Source organism: Montipora foliosa, chromosome 5 (genome assembly GCF_036669935.1).
Source record: "Montipora foliosa isolate CH-2021 chromosome 5, ASM3666993v2, whole genome shotgun sequence".
NCBI classification, from domain to species: domain Eukaryota; kingdom Metazoa; phylum Cnidaria; class Anthozoa; order Scleractinia; family Acroporidae; genus Montipora; species Montipora foliosa.
This window is the reverse complement of record NC_090873.1, coordinates 1,989,763-2,002,784: the sequence shown is the minus strand read 5'-3', so window position 1 is coordinate 2,002,784 and position 13,022 is coordinate 1,989,763. Positions and strand designations below refer to the sequence as shown.

Below are 13,022 nucleotides of genomic sequence, written 5' to 3'. Positions count from 1 at the left end.
TAATGGGGACAATTCAAAATAATATTGTCACATCGACAAAAAGCATATAGCTTTTTGTAAGAAAAATATGCCCTTATAACATGTCGCTATTTATTGGCGCAAAGAAATGATTCCCATTCAAATTTACTTGAAAGTCGTGTTTGATGGGGGGATAGTTTAAGTTATCAAGTCACTGCCGTGAAGGAAACTCAAAGATTATTCGATGAGCCAGTTGGCAGCAAAAACATAATTTTGACTATTTGAAAAACGGAAACTTAATAGTAGCTAGTTTATATCATGAAAAGTTCAAGAAGTTCAATTAGGTGAATGTTGTTAAAACAACGCGTAACAGGGTAACGAAATGTTTTAGTAACGAGGAATCGCGGAGAGTTGTATCCTGGCCGCCATGGAATACTCCTTAAACTAATTATAATCTTGGATTAGTAAAGATCGTTCGATCTCCTCCAAAATACGTTAGCTCTCTTCTTAAAAATGAGATCAAAGGGCAAAAGTTCATTTTAATTATCTAGTTTAATAAATCCGAGTTTACAGTTCTTTGCGACAACTAGAACAGATGTGTTCCGTTAAAATGGATCGTTTTTCAATTACAGGGCTCGAAATTGCGACCAATACGGTCGCATTTGCGACTTAATTTTTCTCTTTGCGACTAAAATATCTGGAGAAGTCGCAACTTCGCGACTTGTTGTCACCTTCGCTCTTTCGAAACAAAAGGGTTAGCAGTTGCCACTTTGCTGCTACTTTTGCTAAAATAAATAAACGACAAAATTATTTTGTTTCTCGCTGTGAATTTTCTCTGAAGATAGCGTAATTGTAGAGTAATTTAGCTGCGATGCTACGTGCACAGCTCCATTCCTTCGATCATTCGCCATTTTCAGCGGTTTCTTTACACACATGTATTGCGGGCTCATATTTTTTTCCCAAAAATGCTGACAATACAATGCAGCGCGGCGATTTTTGCGACTAAAATTTGCGAAATTGCGACTAAATTTTCGCATCTTGTCGCAAATTGCGACTGGATTTTTTTTGTTAATTTCGAGCCCTGAATTAGTTATGTATTTACATCTCTTTCGCTTGATCATCCCTTAGTTAGTTTTCTTTGAAGCAATGAATGCAGATCTTGACGAATTAATGAACTAAAAGTATCAACTAAGAGATGGGGTTTCTCGGCTCTAAGATAAATTCGATTGAAAGTGAATCAGTGTGGGAAGAGCTCTTTACATTGCACATGTGACGTTTCTTCGTTCCAATCACATTTAACACTGAAAAGAGTGCCAACTTTTGGCAGAAAAGGTCTTGCTTTTAGGGAGTTTGTCACTTTATAATGTAAGCAACCAAAGACATGTACAGGAAAACGTATTAATGTGACAAAATTAAATTAAACTCGGGTCTAGGGCTGACAAGGAAAAAAGCACTTTGAGGAGAAAGTATCAATAAGACAAACGGCATTTAGAACTTTTTTGTATCTTTCACCGGAATGAGTTGAACAAGTCTTAGCGGAAGTTGAAGTTCGACTGGCTTGCGTCTTGTCACCATACACAGAGCGATTATGTGAGACAGTATTGCGCTTGCGTAAACTCAGGCTTTGAGGCACTATTCATGTGCATCGTAGCAAGGATTGAGGGCTGAGTTCAAGGGAGGGCACGCATTCTCTCTGTGTATGGTGAGAAGATGGAATTCCAGTCGAACTTTAACTTCCGGTTAGTCGCGTTCAACTTTTGAATTCCACCTTGTCACCCGCAGGGGGGGACGCGGGAGACTTCAAAGGCAGTTGCATTTCTACATTCAAATGAAACATTACTGCAACACTGTATTGGCAAAAATGTCTTCCACCATCTTTTTGTCATTGAACTTAGCGAAAGTGGTCTCTAATTTCCATCCGGCTTCAAGAAAAATATCTGCTGGGGGGACATCTTTCAAGTTAGCCTTTGAGGTTGAGGCTACCCTAGTACTATGAGGCATAAAAATGCTCAGATTAATGCCTGAACCTTGTAATACAAAGTTTACCCAACGACTTAAGGTACATCTTGACATGGGATCGTATCGTTTAAACATAACAGTGGTTAGTCAAATACCCCTTAAAGGTGGTTACAACATATAGTCTAAGATCTGTGACTGGTTTCAATTTCTTAATTGTTCCAGTTTGCGACCTAATGGCCGGCCTGAGATTGTTCCAAATCAGCTGATTACCCGAACTTTAGTCAAATCTTAACAGTTTTCCGTTTGCGGTGTTTGTTGAACTTTTCTTCAAGCCGGGTCTTCCAGCAGGCCGTCGCGTACAAGACGCGTCCCAATTTTAGTGAGTTCTTTATGAACGGGAGGTCCTGTTTCCTCCGACTTTAGATCATTTTATACAGTTTCGAGGAAGTCCCCGGTAGATTCGGCGGCCTTGGATTGTTTGCCGGTGTTACGTTCTTCCACGTCGGACAACAGGTCATTGACCGAAGGATCAACGTTAACATCCATGCGCTCGTTCGATGATCACGATCTTGATTTTCTCGTTGAGAGGGGTTTGACAGATTACAGTCGTTTGTATCACCCTCAATAACCTCCTCCTCACAGACATTAATTCTCAAGCGTTTGTGTCAACATGCTCGAAAGTGATTTCGCCATCTGGGAAAACCCTTTCTCCATAGTGTTTTGTAAGGGTTAATTTGAACGCTCGCAATGTCTTCTTGACGGCACTCACTTATAACCTTAGTCCCATCCTTGTCGCTTTGCGTTGCGTTTCGAGTGTCTTTAGGCGCTATCTCCAACGGTACTGAGTGCACGTCCACTCGAACGTCTGTAGGCGAAGGCGAACTAGTTGGCATTGTGTGAGGTAAAATAAGAAACAACAACCCAGTTTTCCCAGACGGGCACTGAGTTCAAGCAAGTGCAATGCTATCTTACGTGTTCCCTTTGTGGGTGACAAGGTGGAATGTGGCAGTTGACGGGATGAGTGGTCGACTGCGAACCGTTCTTTTTTTTTTGCGCCTTAGTGCCAGTTAACATTTCGAGGTGGCTGGTCTGATCTAAAAGGTCTTTCTTTGTTCATAATAATAGATTGTCGGGAAAAACTGTCTAAAGGAGTACCTTTTGAAAAGTTCAGTGAGTTGAAAATGCTAATTGCTACGTATCTTAAGCCTTGATATCTCAGTTTACTCATCTCCAAGGAAGAAATATTCTCGAAAAATCCATAGGAATAACTAGTAGAGAAAAGTTAATAAAACAGTTGAAAACAATTTGAAATTTATCCTAAGCAGAAATTGCCCAACACCCACTAGTAATCCTTCTTGAAAAGTTAATAATAGACCCTATGCAAAAATGGCTGCCTTTAAATTATTCTTTTGTTCATATTCAAAATAGCCCAACTAACCTCGTTCAGGATAACAAATTCTTTAGAATTTTTGTCTCAAAAACGAGGTTAGTTTGGCTATTTTGAATATGAGCAAAATAATATCCTCGTTCAGGATAACAAATTCTTTAGAATTTTTGTCTCAAAAACGAGGTTAGTTGGGCTATTTTGAATATGAACAAAAGAATAATTTAAAGGCAGCCATTTTTGCATAGGGTCTATAAAGAGATATGTACTTCTAATTGAATTTACTTGATTGAGTCAGAAGGAAGATTCAAAAGCGACAAACCGACCATTTCTTTTGTCTTTATTCTGTGTTATTTATTGGACGAAGACATGATTACATTGGACTCTGAAGCCCCTCGATAATCAGGAGAATAAGACAGGTACAAGCCGATCGCGAGTAACTCATATGTTTAGTTTATCGTTTATCTTGCCGCTTGCTGGCTTTTCTTTAGTCTCTAGCCTCAAATAGTTGTATTTACATTCCTCGCACATGGTTCAAGTGGCTCTTTCTTCTCTTTGCCCTTCCACGTTTATCTCGTCTTTCTTCGTTACAACTTGCTAGATATGCCTACGATATTTGTTAGTCTTTTGGGAAGAATGTCCAGTTATTGTGGCTTTCTACTGATTGACATGAAACTGAGGAGCGTATGTGTATTTACCTTAAATTTATTAACTTGGATCTGTCCAGTTCCTGATTCGAACAAAATGCCCTGATCTAGGATACTTAACATTTTCGTAAACGTGACATTACTTTCTTCACAAGATCGACTGCTAAAAAGTTAAATTATGCTTCTACAAACTTTTCTACAGATGTGAAAAGGTGTTTTCTTTCATTGAAGACTCGAGGATACTGGGAAAAATCCGAGTTCTCCTGTACTGTAATAAATTATTATTATTATTATTATTATTATTATTATTATTATTATTATTGTTACAGGACCCAAACCGTCATGATTTGCCTCTGAGCCACTAGTGAGGTTTAGTATCGCCCAACTAGTGGACTATATGCAAATCCTGCATTTTGATTAGTCCTTGAGTAACGAAAAGCTTGACGCTTTCTTTCGTTTTATTCCCAAATAAATATTTCTTCAACTGGCATTTGCTAGCTTTGTTATTGCCTTTACTAAAACAATTAGACCCTTCGCCCTCAAGGGCTACGGGTCTAATTGTTAAATAGCAGCCTCGGTGGAGCTCAGCAGACCATTCAACAGCGGTCAAGTGACAGAAAGTTATCGCCTCGCGAGTCGATAAAAAAAGAAATAAAACAATTACATAAGCAGAAGTTCTACGAAAAGAATTAACTTATGGTATTCCTTCTACACGGCTGCCGTGACATCTCGTTTTGTGGTTGTGAATCTCGACAAAATATTGTCCGTTTAAATCCTTGTCGAAAGTTCATACTGCGAAAAGCATACAAAACAGGATTCAGACACAAGCTACAGAAGTAATTAAATTCTAAAATGGGTACAACGACAGAAGAGTAATTTCCATGAGTAGCTCCGATAACAGCAAGGGTGTAAGAGGTAACAACTGGTCCATAACCGATTACAAAGCCTGCAGTTGCTAGCATAAATGTTATCACAAGTTTCTTCTTTTCACAAGCTCTGTCTTCTTGTCTGTCTGCGAGCGAAGCACAAATTTTGTTGCCAAAGTAGAGTCCTTTGATCAGGGATCCGTAGCAATAAAGAAAAACCACTAATGGAATATACATGATGATTGAAAACGATGCAAAAAAGTACGCTTTGCTTGATGGAAAGCAGAAATGGACAACTTCACTCCATTTCGACTCCATGATCGCATTCGGCAGGAAAATAAGAACGCTTGAGATCCAAATAATTGCGATAGCTCTTTTCACATTTTCTTGTTTTAAGCGTAAGCCAATTTTAAACGGCTTTAGCAAAGCATGATATCTTTCAACTGCTAGAACCATTAAGGTAAAGGAGGAAACGCTGACAGTAAAACCGAACGCCATCCACCTACAATCAAATTCCTTTAAAACGACGTTTCTTTCCAGCAACATGGAAGGCCATGTATGGAAAATGGTGATTATATCACTGACCGCCAAGTTTGCTAAGAGATAGTTCGTGACTGATTGCATTTCTGGTGTTTTGTGAACGATTCTGATAACCAGCACATTTCCAAGTATTCCGACGATGAAAAGGGGAATGGTGATGACAAATAGAGCGAATCCCAGGTTACCGTAGTCCGCCATTATATCCTAGTATACAACAAGATAGGTTTCCTCCTTCTTAATACGTTAGTTCTCGAAAATGCGATCATTTAGCAAAGGGTCATTATATCATCTAGTTTATTTGCCGAGATCTGGATCTGTATTTCATTGGATCATCACTAAGTTATTTCTTTAATTCAATGAATGCAAATCTCGTAAAATCAATGAACTAAAGCACTCAGTAAGACATGGAGTTAATTTGATTGAAAGTAAATCAGTGTGGGAAGAGCTCTCGCCATTGCATATGCCACGTTCTTTCGCTCCAGTCACATGCATTTAATACGGAAAAGAGTGGCAGAAATGGCCGTGCCTTTGCGGGATTTTTCACTTTACAAGGAAAGCAACGAAAGGCAGGAAAACGTACTGATGTGATAATTTAAAATTAAACTCGGGTCTAGGGCTGACTAGGCAAAAAGCACTTTGAAGAGAAAGTATCTATGAAGTGTCAATTATTTCCTCCTTTTTTCGTATTTCCTCCTCCATTTCCATTTTTCCTATGTGACATTTTTCTGGTCATTCGTGTATCCCCTACTCTATCAGGAGTTAAATTGTTCGTCTTCCTTGTTAGAAGCTAAAATGGCCGTCCCGAGACGATGGCGTTAGGGCTAAAGGTAGTACCTTATTTGTCAGTCTTCAGTATGAGCACTTAAAACATTCATTCAGGCAGTTATTTTTGAGGCGTTCTTTCGTGACATGCTGAGAAAATTCCGAAATTAATTTTAGGCAGGAATTTTACAACATCAATTCATTCTTCAAACCTAAATCGTCCCATATGCAATATAAAGAGATTTCGCACACTGATTTACCAATAGACCAATTTCGATATATTAAAATTCAGTCTCAAACAAAAGACATCATCTCGAGGCTCTGGGGAATAAATATAAGGATTTGTATGACTTTATTCCCCAGAGCCTCGAGATGATGTCTTTTGTTTAGGACTGAATTTTAATATATCGAAATTGGTCTATTGTCGAAGTTACTTTGTAGAAACCCTTTGTTTGAGTAGATACTTTATGTGATGATCACTGAGTCCCCGGAAACTCCAGTAAAGATGATCGAGGCTGTTGTCAGCAAATAAAAAACTGCTTGAAGAACGATGAATTTTATCAATTGCCTTAGTATAACAAAGAAAATAACCAACTTGAACATGAAAAGTTCGAGAAGTTTAAACGAGGCATGTCAATATAATTTTGTCGTATCGACTATATATAAAGGCATAGCATTTTGTAAGAAAAATATGCTCTCACACCATTTAGCTATTTATCGGTGCAAAGAAATGATTCCCATTGAAATTGACTTTCAAGAAGAAAGCCCGTGTTTGAGGAGAGGATAATTTAAGTTACCAAGTCACTGCCGTGAAGGAAAGTCAAAGAAATTTGATTAGCCAGTTTGCAGCTAAAAGATAATGTTGATTGTTTGAAGAGCAATCAATTTTTTTTTTCAGGAAAAATGTCTATAAACGAAAAGTAAGAAACGAAACTAGTTCGTCATGAAAAGGTCAAGACGTTCACAGGGAAAAGTTAACAACGCGCAACAGCGTAACGAAAATCCGTCGTAACGAGGAATAAAGGAGACTCGTACGTATCCTGTCCGCCATGCAAAACTAATTAAACTAGTAATTATCATGGATTAGTAAAGGTTGTTCAACCTCTTGTAAAAAAATACAAGAATATGTTCGATATATGATCAAGCAGATTCTTCTAACAGGCATATCTTCGCGGGAGGTCGCATCAAGGTACCGTTAGGGGTCTTGACTTCCACCGTGCGCACTCTACCATCATCTCCAGGGAAGGTCTTGACAACTCTTCCAAGGGGCCAATGTGACCGGGGAGCATCGTCATTAAGTCACTTTTCTTTAGATTTTGCTGTTCCTTGTTTCACTTCGAACGAATCGAAAGATTGGGCAAGTACTCCCTGCGCCACCGTCGCCATATCATAACAGCAAGCGCTTGGGCTGTTCTCCATCTCTTGCGGCTATTAATTTCACGTTCTTCAAATAGACCAGGTGAGCTATTGGGCGATGCTCGTCCAATGAGGAAGTGGTTTGGGGTCAGTGCCTCGTAATCATTTACATCATCACTGACCGGCGGTGAGTGGTCGGCTATTCACGATAGCCTCTGCCTCAACGAGGACTGTATGGGGCGTTTCTTCTGGCAGAACTTGGTCATTTATGACAGCCTTTAATGCACTCTTCACTTGCTTAACCATATAATCGAATATTCCTCCCATATGCGGGGATGAAGGGGGATTGAAGTACTATGTGATCCCTTCATGAGCGAGCTCTCTAGAGATCTGTTGTTGACTTCAAAGCCTCTGTCAGTTCCCGTTTAGCTCCAATGAAATTCGATCCGTTGTCGGAACGTATTGTGTTAGGGTTTCCCCTACTTGCAGGAAATATTTTCAAAGCCATGATAAAGGAGTCGGTGCTTAGTGGACCGCGCGGGTGGTCAAACATGTAAAGAGGCATCCTCATCTCTTTTCAACAACTCTTCCACTCTTAATTAACATTTATCGGACCGAAATAGTCCACGCCAGTGTTCGCGAACGGAGGCTCACCAAAGGCGACTCGCTCTATGGGCAAGGAAGCCATCAGAGGTACGTTTGGGTTTGCTAATCTCCTTTTGCAGTGAAGACAGTCATTAACAATCTTTCTGACGAATGATTTCACTCGTGGAATCCAGTACTGCTGGCACACAAGAGCCAATGTGTGTTCCCTTCCTACTTGGGAGTGCTTCTCATGAAGGTCTTGAACCAATAATCTCGTCAAAGGATGCGTTGGTGAGAGGAATGCGTGGTGTTTTGCTTCAAAGGGTATCCAAGCTTTGTTCAGTCGGCCACCGACTCTGATCACTCCTTCCATAAGGAACGGTTGCAATGGGAGCTGTGGACTGTTACTCAAGAGTGCTCGATTTGCTTGAAGTTCTTTATACTCTTCCTCAAACGATTCAATTTGGGCTATCATGCACAAGGCCAACGAGCTTTCCTTGAGGTCATCACCGCACAAATTCTTGGTCAGCTGCACTGGAGGCGGGCTCCGTCTCCTTGCCTTGCTCCTTAACTTGAATTTATACCTAATCCACCATGCATATTTAACAATTATTCGCCGAAGGCGAAGTGATTATCGGTGAATATTCACCGAGACGAAGTCGGGGTGAATATTCACCGATAATCACCGAGCCTGAGGGGAATAATTGTTTTAGTATAAATACACATGTGATTATTTCACAAAAGAGAAAAAAAAAAACATTTCAACGCGAAATCATCTTCACTTACAATGACAAAACGACTACTGGCAGCCATTTTGTCCGTCGAGGTGATTATCGGCTGATAATCCGAGATAGCGAGCCAATGAGAGCGCGCGATTTACACGATACGATTTTGTCGCATGCGACAAGCTCACGACAGGCCTACGACATGACTTACGATTGTCTCAGCGTTTTAAAACATGTTTTAAAATGCTACGACATTTTTTCTGACGTACACAACAATAGTAAATCATGTCGTGCGCTTGTCGTAAGCCGTTGTCGCATGCGACAAAGTCGTACCGTGTAAATCGGCCCTAACAAAGCTCACATTGACTTGTCCACGAATAACCGTGCGGAAGTAGGCAACGGCTCCGTGAGCGATTTCAGATGCATCAGAAAACATGTGTAACTGAACGCTTTGGCACTCGTCATGATGAAAGCCGTACCATTGAGGGACTGCGATGGGCTACGAAATCTTCAAACCGCCCTTCCAAACTTGCCACTGTTGGAGCATGTCGTCAGGCAGCACTTCATCCCACTCGATTTGACGTCTCCAAAGTTCTTGAACGAGCAGTTTCGCCTTAAATACGTCCGGGGCGGCGAGGCTAAGTGGATCGAACACACTGTGGCACTCAACACACCTCGCTTAGTATTGGGAAATTCATAGCTCCAACATGGCGAGTCGACGAAGCCAAACACGCGAACTGTCATATGATATTCGTCCGGCTTCTTTGTTTCATCTAAGTCTCTCCACAAGAAGCGTAGTGATTCTCTATCTTCTTCATAAACGTAAACTTGATGGAACATTTGCTATAACGCCAATCCTTCCACTACGAAATCTCAAGAGGATTCCAACCAAATTGTTTAATAAATCAGGACCGGTCAAAAGCTGGCCATTCAACGAAACGCCATGAAACTTAAACTGCGGCGTCAAAAACCGGGCGGACTTTGCCATGTTTGTTGGAGTTCAGCACTGGATGGTGTGGCAAGTACCACGTTCTTAAAGATGTTAATTTGGCCTCTTCGTGAGTCATCTTTTTTGGGTGACCTCTATTGACGTAATCATTTATGACTTTCTCGTATTTCACCGTCAATTCTGGATCCTTCTTGAGCTTCCTTTCGGTCGAGTGGAGTCTTGAAACTGCCCTACCACGGCTGTTTTGCATGATTGGCTCACCTTTCCATAGCAACAGTGTTTTATAGTGACCCTGTTCTTTCACTGTACTGCTCTGCAAGACAGCCAGGGCTCTTTAGTCTTCAATGGACAGCGTGGCTCCTGAGGGATCTGGCTTCACCAGGGCTCTTTGGTCTTCAAGGGACAGGGTGGCTTCTGAGGGATCTTGCTTCGTCGCATACGAGTCGACCTCCCAAAATCGTTCAATTTTCTGTTGCAGAGGGAGCCCTGCGATTGTTGCAAGAAGGTTTGCATTGCATGATTGTGTCACACAGTCCTTTGGTTGCGTTACCAAAGAGGGTCCACCCAAGGGGGGTCTCAATGGCGATTGGCTCGTACACTCGTCACTGGCGGACTTCGAGGTGAATCAGCAGGTGGGCCATATCAGATCCAACTAGAAGTCGATACCAGATAAATGACTCCACTGTTCGATGGCTGCCCTTTTCGGCAGTTTGACGGACGGGATATTAAGCTTGTCAATAACCCACGCTCCATTCACCATTACTGGTTCTGAATGATCTTTAGACGAGAGACCAAAACTCACTCTATTCAGACGCTGAGTCTCACATCATTGCCAACCGTGCTCAGGTTAAGTTGGTAGGCTTCACCAACGAGTTGTAGGTGGTCTGCTAAATCCCTTTTGATAAGGGTTGAGTCACTTTCAGGATAGAGAACAGCGTACACGTTGACTAGTTTTCCTTGGCTATGGATCTGAACTGGTAGGACTTGAGGGAGGACCTTTCGTTGGGGCTGAACACAAACTTGGTGGACGTTACTCTCCGCAGTGGTTAAGGAACTTGGGGAAGGCCCGCAATGTCAAGCAACTTCTTGCGGAGGAACTGATGTCCTGGGTTTGCTGCTGTAGGTGTCTGTTGGATAATTAGGATTTGAATGTGCTTGGTGACCTTCATGTAACAGTGTGTGGTGGGGTAGACTGCACTGTTCCTTCAAACAGCGTTTTTTACTGGGACGGCATTTCGCCTGATGATTTTCCTTTAAGGACGGTGCCTACTAATTCAAAGGTATTTTTGCGCGGTTTACTGAATATGCGGAAAAAGCAGATCTTAACAAGTGTTATTGAAATTCAAAAAGAAAATTGGGGGTAATCACGCATTTTTCGAAGATAGTTAAGCTTACCGTATACCTTCACGGGTGTCTCGCGTCCGAGCGATGCAGCGCGTCCGGTTTAAACTGTAGATACCTATACCCCTATATCAAATTAAAGCTAATAGAGCTGGCTATCAAACCATATAAAGAATTTTGAAATTAAATGAATTGTCGAAGTTTTCACGACCTCTAAATGCGAGCGTCCGAATCACCTTTTCAAAGCTACAAGTCAAAGCAAATTTTGCTTTTTGCTATTTTATTTTGTTCCTCCGTTTCCCGACCCAAAGCGCTAAAAAGAAGTGTCTGTGTTTTGCCATACTCAGTTACAGTGAAAAGTTATAGAACGTTTTCGAAATAGTATTGAAAAATGTGAAGTGTTCGTACAAAAATCGCTATCAGAGAAAAATATTTTGAAATAAGAAATTCGCGGACACGTGTTTGTTGTTTATATGTTAACCTAGCCACTGTTAAAATTTGGGGGCAATTGAACAAATTCCCTGTGAGTTTTAGCCCTTAAAGTGCCCGCTTCGACTGAAAAAATTGATTCGAGAAAACAGTGCTAAAACTGTCAATCGGACGGGTAATTTTTGCTTCCGGCCAAAACGTAAAACCGCCATTTCTCCGCCAATATTAATCTTTTTGAATAATTTTTATTTTACATTAGAGATCCCATTTCGATCATTACTTTAACCGAAAAATCCAAATTTGAAGAAAATTGCCGATCTGGAGGTATATGGTAACCTCAATTAACAATATTTGTAAAAAGCTTTTAAATACAAAGAAATGTATGGCGTTGTTTTCCAAATTAAAGCTTAACTATCTCTGAAAAATGTGTGGTTACCGCCAATTTTCTTTTTGGATACCAAGAGCACTTGCTAAGTTCTACTTTCTCCGCATAGTTTTGAACCGCGCAAAAATATCCCTGTATTAATAAGCATCGCCAATAGGAAATCTGAGTTAAATCTCGAGATGCGCAGAACGTATGCGCAATGACAATAGTAGCCACCGTCCTTAAGCTTAAGGAGTTGCTTGGACTTAAACACAGGACAATACGCAACAGCATGCAAACAACATACTTCGTCCTATTCGACTGAGCGTTCCTTTCTGCTTCCTTATTTTGAAAGTTAGCGTAACCTTGCTTTGAGTTGTAAGAGACATTGCTGTCTCTCCGAACTTCCGTGAGAAGCCCTGTTGCCATGGCCAGGGGGTGCAACTGAGGAGTTTGCTTCAGATCAGTGATGGCATCGCTTTCCACTAGGACTTCGTTGGGGAAATCTGTTCCAGTGGCAAGGAGATGGAATTTAATGCTTGATTTCGGTTTTAAACAAGGGGTTAACTCGTTTATGCAACCATCTTTCAAACTCGACCAGGTTGGACTTATTCGTACGACCATCTATGTGCTCATACCATCTTACTCTTAGGTGCATCGGTAGTCGCATAGTTGCTCTGCTGAGATGCTCCGGGGTTTGGAGTATAGCCGACTGACCCATCTTCGCACACCACGTCGTACATGCTTTCAATTGGTAATAGTAGTCCCGCAAGCCTTGTCTGTTATTCGAAGACACAAGGGTACTGTCCAGCGTGTTGCTTAGGTAAGCTGTTGCAACACTGTTAGGATTTCCAAACTGGCGTTTCAATGTCTTTAGGGCGGCTGCATAGCTATGACCTGTGACACCTAGACTTTCTACCGCTTTCTTAGCCTCACCATCGAGGTTTTGAAATAGGTAGGCCATCCTATCTGAATCAGCAAGTGTCGTCGTGTTGTGTATTTGGTCACGAAATCTTTCAATAAACTTTGGCCAATCGATTGGTTTGGCTGTGAACTTGAAGAGCTCAAGCGTTGGTAATCGCTGCTGTTCTTGTGCTCGCAAAAGAGCTACGCTTGAGTCTGTTTACAAGCTATCAGAGGTCAAGCGGAAGACGGTT

At 41.2% G+C, this 13,022-nt stretch overlaps 3 protein-coding genes and 1 pseudogene across 3 annotated transcripts in view; 1 reads left to right on the top strand and 3 right to left on the bottom strand.

The window, feature by feature from the left end:
* LOC138003340 (protein adenylyltransferase SelO-like) overlaps positions 1–13,022 on the top strand; it is a 143,243-nt gene that overhangs the window by 6,319 nt on the left and 123,902 nt on the right. The gene's annotated exons all lie outside the window — the stretch shown is intronic.
* Positions 4,638–5,552, bottom strand: LOC138004587 (neuropeptide FF receptor 2-like). Its single transcript, XM_068851140.1, has one exon. The coding sequence runs from the start codon at positions 5,550–5,552 to the stop codon at positions 4,638–4,640; it is 915 nt and encodes a 304-aa protein (XP_068707241.1).
* On the bottom strand, positions 8,068–8,532 carry LOC138004586 (uncharacterized). The gene has a single exon (XM_068851139.1). The coding sequence runs from the start codon at positions 8,530–8,532 to the stop codon at positions 8,068–8,070; it is 465 nt and encodes a 154-aa protein (XP_068707240.1).
* On the bottom strand, positions 10,278–12,829 carry LOC138004585 (uncharacterized; annotated as a pseudogene).